Here is a 27,571-nt window from a genome sequence, read left to right on the forward strand (position 1 = left end):
TCTTTAAATCTCTAATTGGATTAAATCAGGATACAAATAACTATGATAAAAATGGAAATATGCACCCACAAACCTATTAAATAAGGTTTCAAAGTGTAGCACATTACAAAATGTTGGCATTTTAGACTGAATGCTGTCCCCTTTTCATCATTCACATACAGCACACATAATGAAACAAAGGTCAGACCTCATTATGCTGGAATAAACCTGTACTTTAGAGACACTAAGGAGCTTATATTCAGGTTTAGTCCTCAGCCTGACCACAAATCAGAGGATAAAAACAGTAGTCAGCCAAGGCCCAAATCCTCAGGTTTGTTTTACAGAGGAAAAACAACAGTCTAGCCAATACAAAGAAAACAAACTAGTAAAGTAAGCAAAAGACCTGAAGACATTACATGGTTTTTAACTCTTTTTAACTCTTTACCTTGAATGCACAATTAGTAGATTTTGGTCTCAAAAGTACCTCCCGCTGAAATTGCTGAAAACAATTTCAAACAATAACTGATTTTCTGAAAATTGCTACTTTACAAATACAATACTTGCTATTCCATCTGAAATGTGTAAATTAAGGAATATCTGTAAAAAACGTATTCCAAAAAAGTGCACTGATTAACAACACAGACTTGGAAACACTGAATTTCACAGTATTTCTCTCCCTTATCTTTTTGTGTCTAATTCGGCACTCCCATTTACAGAACCAAACTTGGCTTTTTCAAGTGTTTGTCAAGGGAGTCTCTGCCTGTACACCAAACATTTCATAACAGTACCACGTCATTATCACACATTCAATTAAAACTATAATCAATATACACAGGTGAAGTAAGGGCAGCTATCAGGATGCCGGCTAACAGGATCGTAGCTCAAATAGCTATCAAATAGCGCTACTCAAGAAGGAATGAAGACTGTTAAGTCCATGGATTCACATGCTAACACCTTAGACATTTTGCATGGTGCTAGTCACCATGGGGCGGAGTGGTGGCTCTGTGGCTCAGGATCTGTGCCTGTGGCTGGAAAGTTGCCGGTTCAAATCCTGCAGCTGGCAAAGGGATCCTACTCCGTTGGGCCCCTGAGCAAGGCCCTTAACCCCAGCTGCTCCGGGGGCGCTGTACAATGGCTGACCCTGCGCTCTGACCCCAAGCTTCTCTCCCTGTCTGTGTGTCTGTGTCTCACGGAGAGCAAGCTGGGGTATGCGAAAAGACAAATTCCTAATGCAAGGAATTGTATAGGGCTAATAAAGCAACATTATCATTATCACTATTTTTCCATATGCGTCCATAAACATGAATTCATTTGGAAGAATTAGTTTCTTATGAATATTTTATTTAGTGCAGATTTCTTACATTGCAAGAATGGCCATTTGCCCACAGTCTTTGTGGTACATCACTCCCCATCGGATACAGCCAGGAAAATGATCACATAGTGGCTTGGAGGAAGGAGACACATGCAAATTAACACTCAGCATCGTTTATAATGAGAGGCAGTAAGATGTGTCCTCCTGTAACAGGGCAACATAGTGTGAAGTGTAAAAATGGGCCCAAGCCGCCCGAGGACAATGTTGAGACTCTCCCTAAACAAGAAGAGTTGATATTCCCACGAGGAAAACAGGAAACGGGCCGCACCTGTGGACACAGTTCCCTATAAGCAGTCACTCTGAGTTGAGCAGCACACTCGATCATTGAAGTGCCAGCCTGCCGGTAAGAAAGAAGGTGAATATTGATGGGACTGGCCTAAACAGGATCGACCGTGTTGGGTTCTGCACTGCTACTGGTCCGGGTGAAGAGAGAGTTAGGCGAGTCATTAATCGGACAAGAATAGGGAGGGAAGGAAAGTTAACATGAGGTACTGTATGTTCCAGGTGTCAGCTAAATGCCCATAATATAGAGACGGTTTATGAGCAGGTTCCCCCTGTAATGTTACCAATTAAGGGGGGATCTGTTACATCTGGTGGTAGAAGTGGGATGGCAGTGGCATCAATCATTCAGGGCCACAATAATTTATTTTCTAGGGAAATTAATGGAGGTGGCTATAACAGCACTGATATAGGCTGTTGCCATGCAACAGGAAGCAACCAGAATACAAGAAGAGGCGATTGCAGCTCAACGGGAAGTGATCGCAGCTCAGCAGGAAGCTACTAGGGTCCTACATGAAAAACCAGCTGCTCAGCTGATACTGAGTATTGGTGTCAGAAGAGTGGAAGTAATAATAAGCACCACACGTCTGGCACAAGTCTCCCCACTCTCCCTCAAGAAATAAACGGAGACATTTCCAATCAATCTCAGAATATAGAGGCGCAGAATCAAAGATTGACACGGAGATTAAAAATGAGAAAAATTCCCTGAGGTCTTATTTTTCATATAAGAAGGACCTCGCAAGAGACGGAATATCGATGTTATACATGCGGAGAATGGGGTCACATATTGGCAACTCGAGGGGCCACTACCCTTGAACCTATAGACTGCAGCTTTTGCAAGCATACCAGTGCAAATGAATCCTCACTTTCTCACTGTGTGATATAGGGTCAATTGATGTGAGATGAGAACCAGTAATGTGTTCTGCTGAGGGTGCCTCTACAACATTTAAAAATGCTAACCCTTCAGAATGTCTTCAGCATTTAATCAGTTTAAATAAGAAAGAATTGCTCAGTAGAATGTTAGATCTGTGGCCATTGTCTAAAGGGAAAATGACACATAACTGAAAATATTCCACTAAACCAAGATGGCAATTATCAACCAATCAAAGTGCTTATGTTTTCATAGGTGATAAACATCACATGTTCTGGATTCCCTGAACCTGAAGGTGCAGTTGTTTTAGTTGAAAATGGCCTGAAGGTGGGGTCACAAAAGGAATGTGAAATATTGTCCCATGAAGGAAATGTTACATTAATAAGTTTGAAGTTTCATACACACTTCAGTTACTCTTCACTGATGCATGTCACCTAGACATCACAGCTATACGGAATCTAGTTATAAACAGAAATGATAAGGTTTATAATGCGTCTCTCATGAGGTTTTGAGTTATGTATTTCAGATATTGAATTTAAAGCACTGGCAATTACATTCATCAAAAATATTTTGTATCTGATGTATTATTTTCAGTCCTTGTTTTCAAAGTATTAACCAGATGGTAGTTAGTTAATTACAATACTAACAGATGTATTCTATTTTCTGGTTGTATCTTGCAAACAGTGAGCTCATAAATGTATTATATCAATCTTCTGCAGAATACTGTATTTATGGTATATAAGTCAAACTTGACCACATATCTATAATCACACTGTATGATATGTGATTATAATTGGCTCCATTTACCAATTAAGCCAATTAAGTAGATTTCACCCAAATCTACTTAAAAATATACATCTGGTACACGTTTAACATACAGTATGAGTGCTTTATTTTTTATTCAATATAATATCCAATGTAATACCTAAGAATGTCCTAATTTTATTCCTTGCAAGCCCTGTAATTTGCAACTTCTAAATCACGATACTTAAACGGCGAATCTTAGCCCGCCAGTGGCTTTTCCTTAATTATTTAACCTCAGGGTGGACTGAGAACTAGCTTTTCAGAACTCTTTTCTTCTTTTCGTCTATACACAGTTAGATATTGGGGCTGGGCTCTGGCTGATAAGTGCAGTACTGGAGCCTGGTCTTGGGGCTCACTGACTGAATGACATTACAACCTCAAGAATGCAGCTTCCCAGAAGGCCTTTCTTTGCCTTTAATCTCCTTGGCTCTTACTTGGCACTACCTGCCTCATGCCTTCTCTGTCTGTTTCTTTTCCTTCCCTAGCCTGCAGGTGCCTACACCCGTAATAGGGTATTTAAATTAGAATTTTCTCCGCATTGGTTTTTAAGTACTCAGACTGGTTTCTGATCTCCATATGTCACAAACATCTGCGGAACGTCTGATGTCAGAAAGAATGACAGGTCCAGGCCTTTCCACCAGTTTCTCACAAAGTATAGTGCTGACAAACATACCCTTAAACACAATCCCGGCGCATTCCTGAGGTTCCTGACATTAAAAACGCTTCTTAATGATTCTCTGTGTTTATAATTTTCCTACTGAAACAACTGAAATACAACCGAAATAATGTAAAGGTGATGAACAGATTGTAAGTGGACCCCACGTGCAAATGAAAAGAAGCAGTAAATTAAGCCAACCAGATGCTCACAGCTGAGAAGTATTTCATTTGAAAATAATTTCTATGTTAAAATAATAGATGTACATGCATAGAATATGGATAGCAAAAGTGTCATATTCATTCATAATGCTTTATACAACCTTATATCTACCCTCAGTTTTTAGTTCTTTCTTGAACGGAAATGATTAAAACAAGGAGAATGTAAAGTTAACCAATTAAACCTCAGTGCTGTTAGCAAACCTAATAAGTCAGGTCTTTGATAATTCAATACCAGCAAAAATCTATTTAATTAAACACATGGAAAATGGCTTTAGCACTCTTTCAGCTCCTTTGTAAAGAAATTTGCATTCAGAAATCCACTGAGATCTTACCATGCGTATTCACAGAGATGATAAGTTTAAAAAAAAACATCAAATTTATGTTGCAGTTTAAGAGTCATATATCTTCATTACTGTCTCTCTGTCTCTACACTCCATAAATACAAAGAGGTTTGCACATTATTATGAGTAAATATCAGTGTATTTGTAAACTAGGCTTGCAAGTCTTTGTAAGGCAGTGAACTGCAGTTTATACCAAAGGAAGGGTATGGTCCTTTATTTATTGGTTGCAAAAAACATAGACTTTCTACTGATTCCAATCCAAGCGTCTGTTCGAAAGTCAAGTTCCAAAGAAAGATGGCGCCTCTGGTTCTGAAAGGACAAATTCCTTGGCATTTAACCCAATTTCTGAAGAAATAATTCGTTCATACTAGGGTGGTGTCTTTGTCCTAAATTAGTAACTAAAACCACATTTTTATAAACACTTCTGAGCCTCACATAGAAATACTGCAAATATCCGCTGAAACTTGGCAATAAAGGTGATACAGATACCTTTGAAATTGGTCAGATATTTAAAATATTTAGCATATATGAAATTCATTCAACATTACTTATTTAAAAAAAAACAGACTTAAAGGAACATTTAACTTTAATTTCTCGTAAAAGGAGAAGGGCAAAAAGCCACATGTTCAATTAGAAGTCTCTCTATCTCTCTAATCTCAAAACATTCGCACATTTTTCTGGACTGTTCAGATACCAGAAGTGGCTCTAATGGGGTGATACATTCAAATAAAAAATGACTAGTGAACTGTAAAGACCACACCACGGGTTTTAATTGCCTTAGATACCATGTCTGTTGCTGTGTCCATTGTGCTACAAGCCCCCAACAGAGTGGCAAGTATGCCAAGTATTAAAAACTCCGGGTATTTAATTTACACTTCTCGCTGAAAGAGCTGGGCAAAAGCCTCAGAGATTCTCATTCGCTCCCTTCAAGGGGGGGAATTCAGTTTTGTTTTCCTCCTATTCCTATTTGAATTGAGGAGAAAACCCAACCTGGAGTCTGATGTTGCCACAGAGCCTTCGAAGTGGCCATAGAGGGCAACGAGATTTATTTATCGAGGCGGGCCTGCCCCGAGGCTCTCCACTCAAGCATGCCATCGACATTCCTCACATGCCTCGGGCTCCGGCCTTCAGGGCGACCCAGGTGGTATCCACGGCGATGGCGACACACGCAGCCTCAGTCCGGGCTTCCCTCAGGCTGGCCAGGCCCAGGCCTTCAGCTTCACAGAACAGAGGCAGGGACTATATCTGCCAAGGGTCACTTCAGGTTTTCCGGCACTACATCCCACCAATCAGAAAGTTCTCTCTATCAACACGGCATAATCCGCACATTTGTTTAAAAAAACAAAACACCTGTAGTGTCGTACACTAGGCGTGTGTCCTCTGTGATCCCGTGGCTTGTTATCTAAAATGCTAAAATATTGAAATATGACCTGTTTTTGTAGCAAGAAAAATATCTGCCTGTGTACGACACGAGTGTGTATGTGTGTGTGTGTGTGGAGGAACCTCATTAGGTCACCCTCAAAGAATATCACCAGTGTAATGTACTATATACTACAGACATTTCATGTGAAATGCATCATCATCATCATCATCATCATTAGTTTCAATAATTTGAGTCATTGTTAATATTAGAGGAGAATACGTATAAACATCTAATGGGAAGTTACAGAGGTATCTAGGCTTGGAAACGGATTATGCTTTATACAGACAGAGCCACATTTACAAACACGAGTTTGTGAATGTGGCTCTGTTTGTATTTTCCAGGAAGGTTGCATTTTCTTGTCGCACGCTTTCAGTAAATAAAGCCGAACTTCACATCTCATCACCCCTGCCCCCAGAGGGTAGTGGAGAACTGATGCAACACGCTTAGCACTCAATTCAGACGCGCCGCTTTATCATACTCAGATAATTCTGACAAAAATAAAACACCATGAAAAGCCATCAGCATTCCAAGCCACGCAAGGTCTCCACAATTTCGAGTTTTCTAACCAGTGTCCCTGATTTTATTTTCCGGCCTACGTCTGGACTTGGCTAAGCCGCCTTACATGACTCTAGTTTATAATTAAAAGAGCAGTTAAGGCGAAACAGAATACGATGTTATAAACACGGACATCTGCCAGCACCGTGGGAGAGCACACAGCATTTAGACATTAGACAGAATCATAATCCTTCTCTGTAAAGTCCAAGTATGTGGCACAACTATAGTAAACGAATGTAGTAATGCAAAAAGATAATTCCTAATGCAAGAAATTGTAAAGGGTTAATAAAGTAATGTTATATAAACTGCATTCTAACTCAAAGTTCTTACGGAAATATGTGAACACAGGACCCATTTTGAGAGAAGCAGGCTTGAGGTGATTGTTGTTGTCCTCTGGCTCATGCTTCGATTGATAACTTTGCAAGCTTTTACTGTAAACTGGTGCATTTTGCAACAAATCCCCACAGTGTGGAAGATTATTGTCGGCTTGTTTACGGTACGAGATCCTACAGACTGGCATGGAAGCTCCTACTTTCACCTGACATCTGGAATGAGGAAGCACAGACAATTCAAAGCAAGTTCGACTCACGTCAACAGCACAAAACAGGTGGAGACAGGTTTTTCAACACCATGCCTGAAAAAGTCTCAGAGGTATTAGGATGAATGCCGCTGTGCCACTTGATAGGGCCACAAGATCCTTTGACACCAATCGGGGTCTCAGTCTGAACCAAAGGACAACCAGGTATTTTCATTCCATTATTAGTCTTTAGAGAGGCGGCATGCAGTGTATTTGTTTTGTTGTTGCTCCAGGTTATAGATCTCTTCACAGACACACCCTGCAAAGCCACTGTTGTCACAAAAGAACTTTGCACAATGCTATCAGAAACCGGGCATGACTAGCAGTGAGTTAGTTCCTTATTGATTTTCGCATTCATGCAAGTTTCTAAATAGCAGACTTAGATTTTGTAAGTCAAACAGATGTACAACACAGGGAAGTGGAAAACAATTTCAGGCGTTGCCAGTGGAGACCATCTTGCGCAGTGAATCACGTGACTGTTCAGATTGTGAACTACTGTACCATCGACCGAACAGGAACAGGCAAAATCACACTGGTCCCACGACCGCTGTAAACATATACAGTGACTGTGTGAAAGGTTGCATTTTTTTGTGTGCAAATGCTCAGGACACCACACCTCATTTAGGTTATATTTTGAGAAGGCTCAGATTCCTTTTTGTTCGGTGAAATGTTTAATTCATATCAGAAACAACATTTGTTTGGCTACATTGACATGGCTCCAAAACTTTAGGAAGACACTGCAATTGAAAAGAAAGGAGTCATTTATCTGCTTTCAGAAATGTGCATCACTTTAATCTATAAGCCTTTCTGCTTCCCTACACCTCTGTAGTAAAGGGTAGATATTTTCAAAGTGCAAAAGAGCCATAGGTGATAGGAAGAAACATAGAGAAGAGTTTTGGCAATTTCACTGGAGGAAAAAAAAAAAACTTTCTGGCCTGTAATCATTAGTTTAAAAAGTCTTGGCTTGTGGCATGCAATTCGCATATTTTGCTTTCCTTTTATTATACACCTAACTCCCTCTCTACATTTTTTACTTCTGCTAATTGCAAATCCTTATCATGTTCTTCACAATTCATCTGACTCATTAAAATTCTTTGCTCCCTATAACGGGACGTGTTTTGAGCAAGATGTTTTTCAGCGGTAAAATATCTTGGTTACAGCTGCACTTTGAACACATGGAGCAACTGCAGTTGATGCTAGCTGTTTCTCTGTTCCTCTGCCACAAGAGCCACGGTCTTTGAGCTTTCTTCCTCTATGTTGGTAGACTACCTAAGGCCTGGATTACATAGAAACCTTCTCCCACCTGCCTGTCATATTAGCTGAAGCCAGCTGGGGAGAAGCACAAACCTTGTGCGACCAAAGTATTCATTTCAGCTCTGCAGTGTGAGTACAAATGTAAATCGTTTAGGATAAAAGGCATCAACCAAATAAAAGCAATAATTAAACAATGTTGCATTTGTCACTGTTGTTGAGCTTTAGCCTTGGCAAAAAGGTAGGCCGGTCACCAGTAACAGTAACACTAATCCTGTTACGGCTTTATTGCTTATCCAAAAGTACAGCCTGCCGTCTTTATACATAAAATCAACCTCTGATCGGCAAAGCAACTCCCTTCTCCCGCATGTTTCTGGGCAATCTCTCTTCACGCCACCCTTTCCACCCACAGAACAGGCTCAGCCTCTGGGATTTGACAAGGGCTTTGTGTCCGAAAGCAAGCAAAACGTCATTCAGACAGCTAAATCCACAACCACCCTCGCGAGCGAATCTTTTCGTTTCTCAGCATTCCAAAACCTGCGGAGATGATCAACATGCCACAGCCCACTGAAAACTGACATTTATGGCTGAGTAATAAGTAACCGAAAATATGCAGACCCGGGCTAAAAAGTGTCGAGTAACGCATTCCAAGCACGCCGACGAGTTTAAGAGGCAAGCCGAAGCTCCCTGTACTTGCTGGGATACTCAAAAGAAAAAGGAAGAGAACAATGGGTGACAATTTCCTGACCCTTTAGGCCCATTTCTTGCGAGCTCACAATGCCAGCTGTCACTGCTGGTTGTAAACAGCTCCACGCAACTACTTTCATCAGCTACAGTAGGATGGAAGCTGGTTTTATTACCCTGTCAGCCTCAACAATAACTGCCTGCGTTCCTCCTGTGCCCAGTACGTGTTCCAAAACTCTCGAAAGTGACACTGTCAAGCACTTCGCAGAAATCAGGGCGATGGTCCATCCCATACCGCGTCCCCAATAAAAGCTTCTGTTTAGATAAGGCTGCCCATTGGAAAACTTGGCTTCGGATTAGGTACAGTATGGCTGCCAACCGGCTACAACACACAAGGCTCCTTAACATGACCAGATCTGCATATCTGAGAGTCATGCCAAACACGGTTTTAAAATAGAACAGGTGTTTGGCTCGAGGGAAAGCAAATGCAGCTGTAATTTCAGCATTTCTGAGCTGTCTGGTCCTTTTTTTAAAAATCTCTTTTTTTCGCAGTGAATTTCTGACCAAACTGATGGATGTTTGCTCTGACATTTTGCAAAAAGGAGTAAATAGAGAAGAGCTAATTTCCCAATGTTACGTACTCCATAGTCACTTAGGAAAAGTCACTACCTGAAAAACTCTCTTTGCCATTTGCCAGTAAATATCTGCCGCTGAAAAGGATCCTCTCTGATCAGCTAGTTTTCATCACCCCAAACTTTAGTAATGAATGCTCGTCTCTGACTGATTTACAAAAATATGTATCCCCCATGCAAGAGATTTACTAGACTACAAAAGACAAGAATGAACATACTGTATATATATATAAAGGTCATGCCAATAAATATGTAAATTATTTCTGTTACTTTATCAAAATCCTCAAAGGTATTGACAAAGTCTATATAGTGCACTTCTTCACAGTAAGCAGTGAATCGCAGACCAGACTCCTTTACACAAATTGTTGTGGGTGTATGGAACAAGCTTCAAACAAGTGTTAAAGCTGATACCCTGGCTTCTTTAAAAAACAGCTGGATATGTTTCTCGGCTCAATTAATTACTAATTACCTATCGGTCAATGAGTGACCGATCTTATGTTCTCATTTGTAATATTTTTTAACTTCTTCATTTTTCTAACAAAGTGACAGATTAAGTTTTATTTTATGTTAATTATTTGCAAAGGTTTTCTCAAATGAAACGCCACTAAAAGTTAGTTTGAGATCACTCTACTGCAGGGCATGCTGTAAGATTAACACAGCAATACTGTAGGAGCAGAAAATGTTTATCTGCCCTAATAAATAGTGTTTGAAAAAAAAGAAGAATTTAATGTGTTGCTTTTTGTCCTGGCATGTTTTGTCAAACCACAGAGAACAAGGAGAGAAGGGGTTAGGATCTTCTAATAAATACAGCCCCTTCATCTTTACAGGTCTAAACAAATCACAGAATAATATTTTGACTCCAGAAAATCACGTAGAATACAATTTAGAGACACACCTTCAGATGGTATTTTTTATCCGGTCAACTGAAGAACAAAAAAAGGAAAGTAAAATAGCTACAACAGAAGCACAATAAAGTTAACTCATTCATTTTAAACAAAATCTAACATTAAATTAACTGCCGGGCAGGGGAATGATACATTTTGAAACTTGAAATCGGACACAAATTCCTTTGCATTCCCTGAAATCTCAGAAATCCACGACTGCACGCTGGTTCAGCCCAAGGAAAAACATATCAAACGAGACTCGGAAAAGGATACAACTTACAGGGTGCTGTCATTGCATCCTGGATTTGCCTTTCTCTACGCAGGGAGATTAGACGACACAGGCACACAAGATGTGAAGCAGGACTGGTTGAAGGATATGCTTAAATGCAAAAGCACCACAGTGGTTTTGCTTACCTCACTGTGTGATTAGCAGAGATAGTTCAGGTGTCAGCAGTGATATTCCTTGCTCAGAATCACCGTACGTTACAAAGGGCACAGACAACGAAGTCGTCATTTGATCCTATAAAACAAGCTAAACCTTTGGTACGAATTGCTGTGCACAGACACCTGCTCCTTCCCTGGAAGCACTTTTCCTTCTGTGTGGAGTAGCCAGCCACAGTGACAGCCCTCACGAGACGAAAAAAAAAGAAAAAGAGAGTTCAAATTACTGCCCGCCTCCTGGCCAATCAGCACAGACAGAGGCCTCTGTGGAGTCTGGGAGGATGATATCACACAGCAGGTTGTACTCGTCCTCTGACTGACAGAGCACCTTTCCCCAGCATGCTTCTGGGGAAATCTCTCTTCATGCTGCCCTTTCCACTCGCAGAACAGGCTCTGTGTTTACGGCCTGTGTCTTGCTTTAAAACACACACATCCCCCCACACACAAGCCCTCACTCATCTCTGCTCACCACATGAAAGAAAGTACATCTCCCCTGTGGTCTCCCCAATATGGAGGGTGAATTGCCTTGAGAAACACAAGGAAACTTTGTCTAGTAAAGTGTCCAGGAAAATCACCCAACAGCTGTAGCTTTGTTGACTTGCCGTCCAGCTCTGAATATTGTGAAGTGTCTGTAATAATTACAGACTTCAGCCTGATTTTGTGCACGATTTGGGAGACGTTATTGTCTGAAAAGGGAGTCCCCAAAATGTAAAGCCTGCACAGCCCCTGATCAGGGCGATACGACCGCTAATGCACATCCGCTACTGGAGACAGTAAATTGAGATTTAGACTGATAGGATTAACTTAGGCAAACAGGGATCCTGGTTCACACAAAATGCGAACTAACAGAAAATTGAGCAAATCCTTTCTGTCTCTTTAAATTAAAAAAAAATCCACCTCACATAATGCATGTGAGAAAAACGTTTCCATAGTTCCTTTAACTATATGAAAGGGCTCTCCATACAAAATCAAACATATTTAATGAGATTGCAGAGCACTATTGTATGTAGAAATGTTTACCTGGCCTGGAATTTCCCTGTACACACATCAAATAATTAAAACATTCAGATTTTTCTTTTCCTAAAAACTAGACAAGACAGATCTGAAATGTTTCTTTCTGACTTCACAGTGCTAGGAAACTGGAAATGGCATGCTGGGAAGAGGAAAAAATAGCATAGCTAAAAAGCAGATTCCTCCTTCTGCTGGAGATCAGCTTAAACCGATTTCAAGTGAAAGCATGACCCCAGCTGCTTTCCCCTTGTTTACGCAGGTCAGCTAGCTTTTAATTAAAAAGCATTGTTGCAGCTGGTGCAGTGCACACCACAATATTCTGCTGGTCAGTCCTTAATCCTCCACTATCCACGAGTCGGAAGTCCGCTGAAACAAGCCTTCTTGAAGAGTCTAGAACAGTGCGATCCATACTGTATGCTGTGTTGGTTTGCTCTAGAATTGATAACATCAAGACAGTCAGGCTCCTGTGATTCTACCGCCAAGCATGGTGAATGAGTTGTAGCTCCAAGTTTTATTCGGCTCAGCTCTGTCGGGTTTCATGCAGTTTCTCCTCTCTGAATATCTGAAATCATATCATATTTGAAGATGATTGCCGAAATTAAATCCACCATCCGAGCCTAGACAGATCCTATTCCGTTTTGCTTTGTTGAAACGTTCCAATTCTCTGTCCATGGTCCATACACAGCAACAATGAACCTTTAAGATCCAGAAATGTTCCTTCAGTACTTAAACATGCCTTTATTATCCCTCCGCTAAATTAAAGAAATGAAGGCTCTAGCCTGTACAGTAATTATCAGCGGATATCTAACTTACCATGTTTGGGAAATGTTCTTGAATGGGCTTTTGCTGTTCCATAACAAGTTCATTAGCTTCAGAAACATTTCTGAATCTGGGTTCAGGTCAATGCATCGTACTGAAACAATTGCGGTTAGGGTTATAATGATTTAGTGATGACTGCCGACATTATTTCATTCACTATTCATATTGGACTTCACTGCACTTTTTAATAGCATTGATTATACCGCATTCCTGAACCGATTAGAGGGTTTTTTGGAACTGCGTTCTTATCATTTAAAACTTATCTGATAGAAAACTTTGTTCAAGTTGGACAGTTGGTCACAGCTCATGTCCCAAGATGCCGTGTTCTTAGTCTCATTTTGTATTAAATGTTACCATTGAGTCAGATTCTTTACTTTTTCACTAGTAACTAGTAAAATATTTTTGTATCTGAATTTAACAAGACATGAGATGATTGGCTCTGCTTATCAGTTCTGCAACTGTTTCAACTTTTTCAAACCTCCAAAATGACTATAAATCCTGGATTATGGCACATACACTATACAGTGCCTTGCAAAGCTATTGAGACCCTTTAAATGTTTTCAAATGTTACTGGATTATAAATGATAATGCATAATTTTCCAATCAGTAATCAATTCAATTAAAATTAGTTATTTGTCAGCAGATATCTTGAAGAAATTGCCCTAACAAAGATTTAATTGCCTTTCCATTGCCCTCAGATAAAACTAAAAAAGAGATCATTAGTCAGTAAGTGAATCTGAAGGAAAGGTAAAGACTAAAGAACATTTTTCTAAGGATGTTAGAGATAAAGTCATCAAAACCACACAGATAAGCAAAAGGGTAAAAACCATCAATCAAAGAATAATTTTCATAGTTAATTGATCTTCATTTCAACAATATTGATAGATAAAGGTGATCTAATTTAACAATTAACTATGAAAATTATTCTTTGCAATAATTTATTCAACAAAAAAAGTAAGAAATGCAATTGTCTGCCGTGGAAAAAATAAGTACACCCCCTACTTTCAATAGCTGGTGTTGCCCCTTTGGAAGAAATCACTTCTTGTAGGCGTTTCTTGTAATTGTCTATCAGTCTCCTGCATCGACTTAAGAGAAATTGTTGCCCAGTCCTCCTTACAGAACACCTTCAACTGTGCGATGTTATAGGGCTGCACTGCTCGCTTCAAATCCCCCACAGCATTTCTATGGAGTTAAGATCTAGGGTTTGACTAGGCCATTCCATAACCCTCCTTTGAGCCTTTCTTTTGTGGCTTGCTGTAAGGTCCACTTATGGTCCACTTATGGTTCAGCTTCAGCTTTTTGACAGATGGCCTCACATTCTCCTCAAGTACTCTCTGGTACAATGTGGAATTCTTGGTTGACTCTATGATTGGGTTCTTTTGGCCAAAGGCAATTTTTGGTTTTCACCAAACATGACGTCTGCCATTGTGGCCAAACAGCTCTACCTTTGTCTCATCCATCCAGCGCACATTGTTCCAATAGTCCTGATCTTCACTTGGGTGTTGTCTGGCAAACTTCAGTCGTGCATCTATATTCTTTTTGAGAGCAGAGGCTTCTTTCATCCTGACCATGCATGTAGGGCAAAGTTGTGTAGTCGGACAGTTTGGATGGTTGACTCATGCAGTTTGACATTGACTGAGGCAAGATTTGCCTGTAAATCCGATGATGTTATCCTGGTGTTCTTGGAGACTTCCTGCAGCATCTTTCAGTCAGCTCTTGGGCTGAATTAGGTGGCTGAATCTGGCCTGTATAGATTGCCAGTGGTTTGAAATTTTCTCCATTTGTAGATGATCTTTCAGACAGTGGAGTGTAGACTACAAATCACTCCCAGACTCATAGGCATCAACAATCTTTCTTCTGAGGGCTTCAGAGAGCTCTTTTGATCTCGGCATGATGTAGCCACATACCTAAATTTCTAATACCATAGGTAATAGACCACAGGTTTCTGATGTTTATATAAGGCAGTGCCCTCCAAGTTATTCTCTAATGATGTTCTAATCAATTGCACCCGTGTTGGTGCACCTGACTCTAATTTTAGGCATTTGATGCAATGATAAAGGTAGGGGTGTACTAACGTTTTCCGCACAATACTTTCTACTAAGAAGCCACCTCAGAGTGATACTAAAACTTATAAACATGACTAGTTTACCATCTATACCAGAACCTAGATCATTGATAAAAATTAGAAAGAGAAGTGAGCAAAGTACAGATCCCTGTGGTACTCCACCAATTAAATCATCCAGTTTGAATATGAATCCCTTATTTGTACTTATTTGTTTTTCTATTTATTAACTAAACGCACAAATTTAGTCAAATTCCAACTGTCTGTCATTTGATCAAATCTGTAATCAAACTTTATCGACAGCTTTCTGAAAATCACACCGGTGTGAATTCAAGACTTTTGATGGCTGTTCAAAAAAACTCAAACAAGCTGGTTAGGCAAGATACAATTTTATACAATGACATATTTTATCCTTTGCGTTTTATGTATGTGTTGCCATTTGTACGACTGATCGATTCCATAGTAACCATGAAGTTCTCTCAGAATTTAATGTTTCATATTGTGTCAGTATGTATAAGTAAACTCCTAGGTTAAACAAATGATTGGTTATACCAGCCATGTGTAGTGGCAATGGATGTGCTTCGGTGTTACTAGTGGCGCAATCCAGGATTATGAGAGACCCTGCTTGCCAGGCGAGAGGTGGCTGGGTGAAGCTCCCGGGTTACCGACGGCAACACTCCTGCCCATGAGTGCAGCCAATCAGCCTGTCCGCCGGCCGGTGGGTATAACAAAAAATGACCGGCGAATCTCAATTCAGTTTTTATAAATAAAGGTGTTAAAAAAGGTTTGACGTGTCATTTTAACCACGTGCCAGCGTGAACTCTTGTTTGCCACTCTTATCATTATCTGGTATGGGCCAAATGGCTGTCTCTCGTGTGCAAACTCTCTTTCTAGCTTTGTGTCGAACCGACTGTTGGAAGAAAAACGTATCTTTTTTGTGATACCATGGGAACTGGGTCAAGAAAAATCCTTTACCAGACATTTGGGAGTTCCTATTTCAGTTTCTCTGAACACTGCTAATCTTTTGGACATGTCTGACATTCAGTACAACGAATGCGAAACAAATGTTGCCACATAGCAAGAACTCTCTGCTGGGCTTGGATTCACCGGACAAAAAACACCATGAAACTCACAAGACACCACAACTTCTGTTAGGATTTATCAATTTTTCTATTAATAGGCGCTTCATGATCACAACAGGAATTTTCTTAGTCTATACAGATAGCCCACCCACGCAAAAAAGTAAATGAGAACTATCCCTGATATTAAATTATCTCGAATCTACTGTATGTTTGCACTACACAGGTGATATGATAATGTGCAGCATATTATGACCCATGACTCTTTTTAATGCAAAATAAAAACACAAAACATTCAAATGTCTTGGGTGGAGAACATCATCCACTGTTTTATGAGGACAGGTGTAAAATATTCAATAGGATTAGTTATTTGGTGATCAGATATAAGCTCAGACACTTTTATTGGTAATGACTACCAGTTTAGACATAGAAAATCATGTTCAATTCAGGAAATGAAAAATATTTTATTGGGAATCTGCTACTGACGAAGAAAGAAAGCCTGCGTATTTCAGTGTCAATGAGGAAAAGACCTTAGGTGTTTTACAAATTGTGATTTGAAGTGGCACACTAACAGTACAAGCATCGGATTTCTCTTTCTCTGATAAGCTTACAGCTTCCATACTAGCCTAGGAGTGAGGTTTAGAGTTAATGTTGCTGCTGTTGAGCTGAACAGCTATAAGGAGGCCCTGGAGTACCTCTTCTTAATGAACTACACGGTAAATAAATAAACAACTTTAGAGGCTGGGGCAAGGGACATGTTGAATGGGCTTCCTGCCCAATTCACTCAATCACACTTGGGCAGTTCTTTACTAGGGATGCCGTAACAACAGGCTCTGTTTCTCACTTGCCATCGGGGCAGAAGTAACCTCCCTCTGTAACTGCTCTTTGTTTATGTTATGCAAAGTCTTTTCATAAGCGAGGGTGTACTTCCCAGAGGGACAGAAAGTGGACCAGTTGAGTATTACGCAACTCAGAAAAGCTATAACAATATGCTGGCTTCATCACGGAGATTCTTTGCAGCATTCTGGTTTGAGTTACAAACTGTGAGCCAAGAGCTCCCATTGAGACAGTCTGTTCACACACAAGAGCTTGTTCTGCTCAGAGCCCAAATGATGCCCTTTGACTTCTCTCACACCCAAACACCAGAATTAAGGTTGCCTTAAGCTGAATGGCAGCAATAAACATAACTACAGTAAATACAGACCCTAATCACCTATGTGAACATGATCCCATTCAGAGCTAATAAGGGATATTACATGTCAGAGAAGAGCAGGAAGTAGAGCAGGGAATAATTATTGCATTTTACAAGATATTTCAAAGTTATGAACTCGAATTCTGTGTTTATAAGGACTTTTACTAAGCTTTGCAAAGCAAGAAAACTGTGAAAACCTCAATTTGACACAATAGATCTAACACTTCCCTCCACAACTGCAACTGGAAAAAAGGGATCCTACAGTACTTAGCAACTGGTGATTTAGTTCAATGAATCAGGTAGATACATATCTCGTTCTGTAGAAGTCTTGTGTCTCGTTCTTGCCTTTTCAATGTGTGTTACCAGGGGATGAATAATGTAAATGTTGTGAAGTGCTCTTTTCATTTCTTTGCTTTAATGCTTGAGGGTGTTCTAACAATCTGTTAATTGCATAAGCTGAAATCATAGTAACACAAAATTTCAAAACTCTGAAAGGCCAAAATGACAGTGAGATCAAGCGAGCTCCTGCTTATTTAGCGATTCAGTTAAAACTATTTGAGCACAGTCAGAAATATTCTGCTCAATCTATACTGTAGAGTGTTTGGTGCCTGTATCGCATGTCTTTTTCATTTTCATGGCAGAACAAGGCATTAAACCTCAACACTGCCAGGCAACCTCAGTGACAGCACTAAACTCACCAGAGCACACCTGTTAGGGCATCGCTTTTCAAGGGAATGTGGCCTAGTTCTCACTGACATTAAAATAATTCAAATGAAATGTAATTTCCATATCAATAATAACTACAACACTGTACTGCCTGTGACTGACAACAGATCCCCATTGAAACTAATTATTTTCAGTTACTAAAGAGCAAAATATTGATTTCTGCCCAAGTGCAATCATCTTAATAAAAAAGCCCTTACTGAGTGCTCTGTTGGTAAATATTACAGAAAATGATGTATATAGCTTAATTACCAAATTATATCAGCACAACACAGTAGTAAAATATTAAATGGAATATTTGATTTTTTTTGCTTTTCAGAATTAACTGAAAAAAACACACAAAAGCTTCCTGACAGTCAAATGTGACTCAGTGACAATCCAAGCGTACACCTTCATCACCTACCTTCCTAAAATCTGATTGGTCTTGGGGCACTTGTCCATTGTCTATGTCACAAAAACCTGTGTCGCTCCTCTTGTGTATTACTCACAGGATCGCCTTCTTTCGACCCCTTTAATCATGCAACAGGGAATCCATTCATAACATGGCCACTGAGAAATGCAGTGTGATCATCCTGTGTTTGACAGAAATGCCCCCCCAAAAAACACACAACAGCTTCCTGACAGTCAAATGTTACCCAGTGAGCATATTCCTTTTCTCCTTCATTTTCCCTTTAGTCTCCTATGGGCTGGTTGGTTTCCCAATAGTATCTCTGTGGCCAGAAGACTTTCCATCCCCAAATCTCAAGGCTTTGAAGAAATCAGCTCCTCCTAACATGGTCCTCTCAATGAACAAAAAAAAAGACTTAAGTGCTGACAACTGCTGGTCGCACCAAAGTGCCTCTTTCAAGGAACCACTTGGCGACGTGCAGAAATCGTGTTTCATTAAGTCCTTGATTGAAAACTGTGCCAAGTTCACTCTTTTCAAACAGGCTAGCTGATGACGTCGCTGTATCAGGTAAGTAAGCAGTTCTCTATGAGTAAGTACACTGGTAGAACCGTCTGTTTACCCTCACACCATTATCTCCATCTGAATAGCGCCGGCCCTGGACCGATTTCCAGTTGTGTGTTTAGTGCTTTATGGAGTCAACATCCCCACCTACCACACACTGCAAAAACCCTGGAAACTGAAAGCGTTGCGTTCTGAGCTGTCTTTTCACCTGCTGAACTCTGCACCTCAGACATCGGGAGAACGGCGGCTCTCCTGACAGCTCTTTGACTGAGCGGCAATTGTTCTCCCTCTGAGCTTCCGGCGAGGTGGGCTCAACCCACCTGTCCGTCAGCCAGGCCTTGGGAACATGAGGCCATAAACGTTTTTTTCTTTAATCAGTACCGTGAAACTGAGACAGAGACTGGCGCAACAAAAGCTAGGTGTGTGACAATGGTTATCATTATTGCCTTTTATGAAGAAAATAAAAGGCTTGCTGTGTACACAGGGCTCCGTGCACAAATGGCTGGAATGGAATGAACTGCAGCCTTTATCTCCCGCTCAAAGAGGCTTCGCTGTTGCGGATGCCTGAATGTAGCTGACGTCAAGTCACCTTGCTCCCGCGGCTCGGCGGGAAAGCCTAACTGGCCTGCTGTTCCGAAACGGGCTCAGGAACCTGCAGTGCGTGGATCGCGGCGATGTCAGGCGTGTGAGAGGCGTGCAGTACACCGCGACCTCCAAAACGCACCGTAACTGGTGATCGTAAAATAAATGAGACATCGTTATGAGTTAATACGGTTTTGTATTGATTCTCGAAAAAGATCATTCTCCAGTGTTATCTTTATAATCATTAACAAGGGCATGCACATCAATAGTTCTATTGATAATGTCAAACTGCAGGCAGGTGGTACAGTACATGCAGTTTATTATTTCCTAATTAGCTACGTTTGGAATTAGATACAAATGTATCTATGAGTGTAGTTATATTTTTAAAATGGTACCAAACTGAGCATGATTAGAAGAATTCCTAATTATTTATCATTTATAATAACACTATCTTCAAACATGTTCCTTCAGCTGGCCAAAGTCTGCATTTCAATCTATGTAGGATTTCTTCATCAACCCCGGCATTCTGTGGATGATAACTCCTAAAGTGTAGGAAGCACTGTACATACTTCAGACGCTCTGAATCTGAAGCACTGAACCACTGGCTATAGCCCAGCGTGCACGCTAGTTATCTTCCTGTTATTCACAATAAAAAGGGTTTTTGTTTTAGTCAGCATGCGCCTGTAAATGTAACGGACAGTTCTTTCCGGACCCTATGCGGACGACACAATCCGAAGAAGTGGGGAAACACTGGGGAAACGTCATGCAGGGATACGGGGCTGAAGACAAGGGGGTGTGTCCAAGGTGCGCTGGTGCCCGGGAGGGCGTGGCCGAGGCGAACAATCCAAAAGAGTAGTCCTTAGAGAGTATCCAAAACACAAAGGTAAGTCCAAAACCAGGAGATCCATCAAAACGCGGAATTAAAACACGAAGGCCGGGTCGGAACCGGCGGACAGGGAACAGGAATGGGAACCGAGATTAAAACCTTAACGGGACCAGGCGCTTCCAGGTCCCGGACTCGCACGATACGGAAATCAGATGCAGAGCCCGGATGAGCGTCAGCGCCTGGCTTTTAAGGTGGGCTGGGAATAGGAAACAGGTGCACAGAATAAAGTCTCACGTGAAAGGGCTGGAGCACCCTTAAGGAGGGGGGACTATAATCGTGACAGTAAAGCAATGGTCTTGTCATGCTTACTTTGAAAACCATAATTTCAAAATCTGAATCCCACCTGAGATGGGTCTCCTGAAGTCAAGCAATGTGAACACTGTCACAGCCACAAAAGGAGGAGATGTAGCTCTTGTGCTAGATGAATTCAAGCCACCCATTCCTAAATATAATGTTATAAAAGATGTTACTTATAAACGTTAACAAAAGAAGGAAGATCAAGTTACTCCATGGAAGGTGGACATACATAATGGAAATGTGTCGGTGATCAGTAGAAGAGACATGAGTAAATCCAGCTGCCAACATAACGCTGATAAAAGTACTATTGATATCAAGTACTCATAGGAAAAAGGGAGAGACATGTGTGTTAGATTGCTCGCAACAATATAGCAGTAAGCACCCTCACACTAAACTATTCCTATGGCACTGAAGAGCCAAAAGCAAGGGGCCTACATGCCTTTCTCATGATCTTCAATGAGTGTGGGATATTCTAGAGTAGTGGTGTTATAATGCATAATATAGAAATGAACACAATTGAATGAAATTATGCTCCCACTCTCTCAGGAATACCAGAAAAAATGTAGAGTACAATAATACACAACATATACTCACAGAACAATTCATTGTTTTCTGTTCCAAAGAGAAAAACATTGGGCATTGTCAAAAATAAAAGGGGGAGGGAAGCTAACACCAGTGTCTGAGATCCAAGATTAAAGTAGTAGGAGCTGTCTTCTAACAATACATCAATTCTCTATGGCTATGTCATGCATCTCCCTGCTTCTGCTAACTGAAGTCTGGACTGACTAACTCATGTGATGTCTTTCTGTCTTATGGGTCAACACGAGAAACTTGCACTGTCCGAACTACAGAAGAGGCTTCAAATACAGAGTGAGACTCTTTCTTAAAAAAGTAAAAGCAGAACAATCCAGGAAGAAGAACAGATTACGAGGAGGTGGCGTCTTTATTTTTGTGGCAGTATGAAGGATAATCTGTTGGTCAGTATAGCAAAGGAGATTAAAGATGAGGGTACGGGGCAACAGAGCAGTCATTAATCCTTTACCTCATGTCTTGGATAGGGCTGGTGGTGGGCAATGAGTCTAGACTTTTTTTGTAAAAAGTGGAAGTTAGTTGGCAGTTTCTACCCTCTAGTTCGGCCCTACATATCTCTTTCAACAACCCTCTGAGACTGTCCCAGGGTACCTGGAGTATCCACCCATTTACACTCCTCGCCTACAGCTGACAGGGCAGCTGCACGTCTCCTTCCTCTGCTTAAATCGAAGACGGATGGTCTTCAGGTGGTCCTCGAAGTGGAGGAGACATCACTGACATCGTCAAAAATGCTGGTCTTGAGAAAGTCTTGAGGCAGCCTCAGGAATAGGAGCCAAGTATCAGAAAGTGTATAAAAGTGGAGGTGTGGTTAAGGGCTCTGGACTGAACACTGTTGTGGTTTCATGTCCAATGTTCAAATCTAAGACAGTTCCCCATTTGAGTGATTACAAAGAGTCATGGCATCTGCATTTGTAGTCTGTGAGGTAAGAAGCTGGTTCTTAACATTTGTGCCCTTGGTTTTCACATGTGGAACTCAAGCAACATAGAGAACAAATCACGCTTAAATCTGGGGACTTGCATCATAAACAGGCATGAAAACAACTGGAAGCTGAAAGTAAACTAATGTAATAAGGAAAAATAGAGGCATCAGAGTCTCTAATGTACCAGTACTGTAGCCGCATGTCTCTTAAGCCTCTAAGTAATGTCACTCTTGATTTATAATATATACTGTACATAATTTCAGTACCAAAAGTATATACGTTTTCACTGTCTTTTAGGACCCATTGTGTACTCACTTTCAACAGTCAAGGCAATGTAATACTGGTAACTCTGCACAACACTGTTGTTTTTTAATTGCGCTAACACTGCAATTTGTTCTCACTGTATTTCACAGAAATAGGAGAAACATTTAAGAACACTTTCTACATTGTCTGACCCCGGAGGTCAGTTTCTATAAAAACAATTAATCTGGAAAAGAACAATTGCTGTGTTTAAAGGCTGTAACTTTTTAGGCTGTATCGCAAGTGAATAAATGGGACTGAGTTAAAAGAACACAAGAAAAAAAGCCAGTCAATGCCAGAATCTCATTAAGTCACTCAATAAACTGCCTACAACAATCAGCTCCAATGACTTTTTTATACAGTACTTCTAATATATACATTTTAAAGAGCAGTTCTCTCAGGGAAGGAGGATTATTTATTCATATATTCTTGACCATTGCTCCGTTCTTCTTGTTAACCTGAGTAATGATCTTCTTACAGCAGCTAATCCTGGTTCTCTCTCCTACTTCTCCTAGACCTAAATGCTTTTGACACAGTTAATCATGACACTTTACTCTCTTGCCTTGAGACTGTGTTTGGAGTTTCTGACATCACTCTTAAATGGCTCAACTCTTACATTATTGTTTGCTGACACTTTGTTCCTCATGTGGGTTTTAGTTCTGAAGTTGGATTTATCAAGTCTGGTGTTCCTCAGGGCTCAATACTGGGCCCCCTGCTATTCAATATACAGTATATATGTGTGTTTCCACTTGGTCACGTATTAAAACCACGAGGTCTGAATTAAAATTTCTATACTGATGATACTCAAGCCCTACAGTGATTTGTGGTATCTCTGATATAAAAACCTGGATGACTCAAAATTGCTTAAACTTCAACAGAGACAAGACTGAGGTCATGCTACTCGAAACCTCCTATGACCTATATAAAACCAATGCAGTTATCCTGTCTGTGGTGGTATTCAGTGTGAATTCAGTGGTGATATTTGATACTTGACTTTTGACCCTCATTTGTCGAATATTGTAAAAACATCACTCTTTCATTTCAGAAATACTGCCAATTATGTCTTATGCTGTCTTTGACTGTACCAAGAAAGTTGGTCAAAACAGTTGTCTTTTCTAGTATTGATTACTGCTACGCCATACTTGCTGGAGTATATAAATCCATACTGAACAAACTCCAATATGGTTCAGAATTCGGCAGACAGAATCCTACACAGGTTGTGTGCAAGCGATTACATCACGGCTGTCTTCGATTCACTGCACTGACTTCCTGTCAGGTTACGAGCTGACCTCAAAATCCTCAAGCTCACCTATAAGGCTCTACAAGGCTTGACAGCTCAGTACCTTCCTGATTTATTATCTCCCCACCTTGCAACCTTAGTAAGTCAGGCTTTCTCTTGCTGTGCCCCAGAGCTCTTTTCAGATAGGTTTTTATTTAATTAGTGTTTGTGTCTGCTCCATGTTGTAATGACATGTTCTAGTGAAATAATGCTGTCATCATTATGCTTGACAGCAGGAATGGTGCAGACTGGGAGATGTGCTGTGTTGCACTTGTGCTTGACGGAAAACTTTGCGTTGAGACCAAACAGTTCTCATTTGATCTCATATGACCAAGAAATCTACGTGTTTCATTGTCACCTAAATGGTTTGCTGGGTTATTGTCAGTGATGACTTCCTTCTTGCCAATGTATTTAATTAAATCAATGTAATGCTTTCATTTAATTATGATTTAATACTTTCTTTGAGCAATGCTTTTTATTCTTTCATTTTGTGTCCCCGTCACTATACAGGGACATGAGGACCCACATAGACTGCAGGGTGAGCGCCCCCTACTGGCCCCACTAACACCTCTTCCAGCAGCAACCTCAGCTTTCCCATCCAGATACAGGCCAGGCTCACACCTGCTGATCTTCAGTGGGGCTGCCAGCTGTAGGTTGTGAGTTGCAGGGTCATATAGCTCATAGCTTTAAGGGCAACATCCACTACATCCAGGAGCAACTAAGGATTTTTTTTGTTTGTTTCACAGGCAGTTCATCTCACGTATCATACAACGCAGGCAGCCCCCATAGAAGCCTTTTTACAAGCAAGCCTTTTGAATCAGAACCAAACTATGCCAGGCCTCTGATGATACAGTTAGAGTGCACAAGGGAGAGACAGGACTGAAAGTCTGCTTATCAGCGGTGTTGACAACCGAAAGAGGGTGACCAGCTGGCCAAAAATCTGTGTATAAGACGGCAGATCCTATTTTCTTACGCACAGGGTGTCGAGAGGTTTGCCTGGAGCTGCTGGAGTAATGTAGATGAAAGCTGTCAGGAGATTACAACTCGAACCTTTCGCTTACATAGGGTGGTGGGCAGAGCTGTGCTTGCCAATGTCTTATCTACATGCTTTTAATGTATCAGAGCTGGACTAGTATATCAGGGAGCACGGAGCTGGTGCCCGTGATGTGAGGTCAAAGTCAATGTTATGCACTGATTTATTACCATCAGGGTGGAGAAGTTGTGGATCTATAAGGCAGGAGAAGACAATCCTGGTCCTGGAAGTCCAGGTGTTCACTCCAGCTTTTGGCATCCTAAATGAGCTCAGCATCGGCTTAATGGGACCAATGTGACAGCTTTTCCAAGCTTGGTCACTTGCTGTTGTTGACCAAGAAAACCTGCAGGCACACCAATCTTCAGGGATCACGATTTCCTACCTCTGCTCCAAAGAATGGCACTGCTAGATTTGCTACCCACTGAGCCACTGAAATTGTAAAGCTCTGCTGGTGACTAGTCACCTAAACTGACCTCTAGGTTCCTCCAAAACACTCTGTTTTCTTCGCTTGGCCAGCAGGAATTTTAGCGTCCAAAGACACTCATAACATACCAACAATAAGAAAGGCCACAAACAGGAGGATGCCATTTAACCAGTTACAGTCCTTTGGGGAAATTATTCAGGTATACAGTACTGGGGGCTGGCACTGGATTACGTGAAAAAGAAACGCATTTGAAGAAACATATGGCTGCCCATGAAACATGAAATCCTTCACAGCAATAAAGTCAGATGGCAAAATAATTCTGTACCTGGAGCACAGAAATGAGAAAAGGGGGATAGGTGCCTAGATAGGACACTTACCTGCTGTAGAACATCTGATGTAGTCTTACAAGATGCTAAAGTAGTGAATGTTAACGGAATTCCCTCCCAAAAAAAGAGAAAGATTTTCAGATTTTTCCAAAAAGGACCAGGGATTTTATGGTATTCACTCTAACAAAATATGTCAGTAATCAAAGTCGGTGTAAAAATAACAACTGCAGAACAGATGATGGATCTTGATACCTGCGAACAGTGAGCCTGAGAGTCTTGTAGGATCCTTTGACCAGAGAGACGGCCTCCTGCCTTGAGCCACTCAGCTCCACATCATTGATGTTGACCACCTGGTCCCCAGGCTGCAGTCTGTGCTGTAAGTGAGACGCTTTACCCCCTTCTTCAACCTGAAATTAAATAAAAAAGTCAAAAGTAAAACACCACACACTCATTTATCGCCTCCTGATGTCCCTCTCCCCCTCCCATCTCTCTGTGCAACAGTAATCGTGCAGACACTCACACTCACAAAAACTCCGGTTCGTCACTGACGGAACCTCGAAAACTGCTAACAAAACAGAAGAATGAAACAAAAACAAAATCCTGCCTAAAGTAGTAATAAAATCGGCAGCTCTACGGATTTTTTCATTGGCACTCATGTCCTCTGGTACAAACGGTCCTGCTGGTAATAAAAGTGAGAAACCTGCTCTTCCTTGCTTCTGAGCACAATACCAGAATGAAAAGGTACTCGACTGTACAGTACTGAACACCGCTGAAGGCATTATAGGTCACTATATTTATTAGAACAAGATTCATGTTTCTTTTACATCCTATAGTGCTTTAGTTTTATACAGAGAGCTTATGGGCATACTATAAAAGGGGATAACCAGAGTTCCCCCAGTTTCTCAAGGATAATCCCCCATGACTTGTTCATGACATTTTAACATAATTCCATGACAGTACGCCATCTCGGTACTGCCCCTCACAACCAGCTGATTCTCACTTCAGTTGCTCTCATTTTAATTTTCCTTCAGTTTTAGTATACTTAGTTTTCAGCACACATTGGACCTCTTCCTCCGGCTCTCAAGACATCTTACAGTAAACCTCAGTTGTTCTGTTAATATAACCTTCATCACTGGTTCCTTTTTTCAGGAACATTTCATGATTTCGTACCTCCCAGTTCTTTTTCTGGCTGTGAAATTACATTAGCAATTTTCCAGCATCAGTAAGAGCACTGGAATAGAGTCAGGCCTCGACACAGCCTAGTTCCGGTCGAAGAATTCACCTTCCACTCTCACTACTCCTTTCACACACACGTAGTTTGGTTACAAAGGGCACTGACATCCATACAAAATAATCCCATTTGGAAAAAGTTTCAATGGCAATTGTTAATGTAGTTTGACACTGTGTATCAGAATTGTACTACAGAACCAGCAGCAGGTGCTCTTTGGTTATCATGCCAGTAATGATGTCATCCCTCAACGGCATCTTCTGGTCTACAGTTCATTTCTCAGAGCATTGAGGATTGCTCTTTGACAAGAGCACACACGCAGGACATGGAAGTGCACAATGGCACAACCACTTATTGTAAATTAGCAAAAAAACTACTAGAAAAACTACAAAAAATTACAAGATAAAATTATAGCACTGTTATGGAGATGTAGTGTTCATTCCATCCATCCATCTTCTAATCACTTTGTCCAAGACAGGGTCACAGGAACTTGAACTTGAACTTGAACTTTATTGCCATATGTAACCGGTACTGGTACAGTGGAATTCTTACTTACAGAAAGTCTCTCGATTGTAAAACAAGTGTAAAAAACAAGACAAAGTGCAAACAGTGCATCAAGACAATATACAAACAAACAATAGACAATGTGCAAGTAAACATGTAGACAGTTTGAATGTAAACAATACAGACATGTAAACAATGACTGGAGATGTGCAATAGATAAGAAATCATAAAGAGGTAGATGGTGATGGTGTAGGTGTGGTCCGAGGGGGATGGCTAAATGTGTTCGCCAGTCTCACTGCTTGTGGATAGAAGCTATTGAAGAATCTAGTGGTAAGTGTCCGTATGCTCTTATATCTCTTGCCTGAGACAGCACAGTGGCACAGTGGCTAGCATTGCT

At 40.8% G+C, this 27,571-nt stretch overlaps 1 protein-coding gene across 8 annotated transcripts in view; it reads right to left on the reverse strand.

Annotated features, from left to right (window-relative positions):
* Positions 1 to 27,571, reverse strand: part of shroom3 (shroom family member 3) — a 79,546-nt gene that overhangs the window by 37,127 nt on the left and 14,848 nt on the right. For 3 of the 8 annotated variants that reach the window (XM_088630393.1, XM_088630394.1, XM_088630400.1), the window contains one exon: positions 25,695 to 25,849. In XM_088630393.1, coding sequence (XP_088486519.1) covers positions 25,695 to 25,849 — 155 coding nt within the window. The other 5 variants (XM_088630399.1, XM_088630396.1, XM_088630397.1 and 2 more) reach the window with 4 other exon arrangements.

Source organism: Lepisosteus platostomus, chromosome 4 (genome assembly GCF_059453375.1).
Source record: "Lepisosteus platostomus isolate fLepPlt1 chromosome 4, fLepPlt1.hap1, whole genome shotgun sequence".
Classification (NCBI taxonomy): domain Eukaryota; kingdom Metazoa; phylum Chordata; class Actinopteri; order Semionotiformes; family Lepisosteidae; genus Lepisosteus; species Lepisosteus platostomus.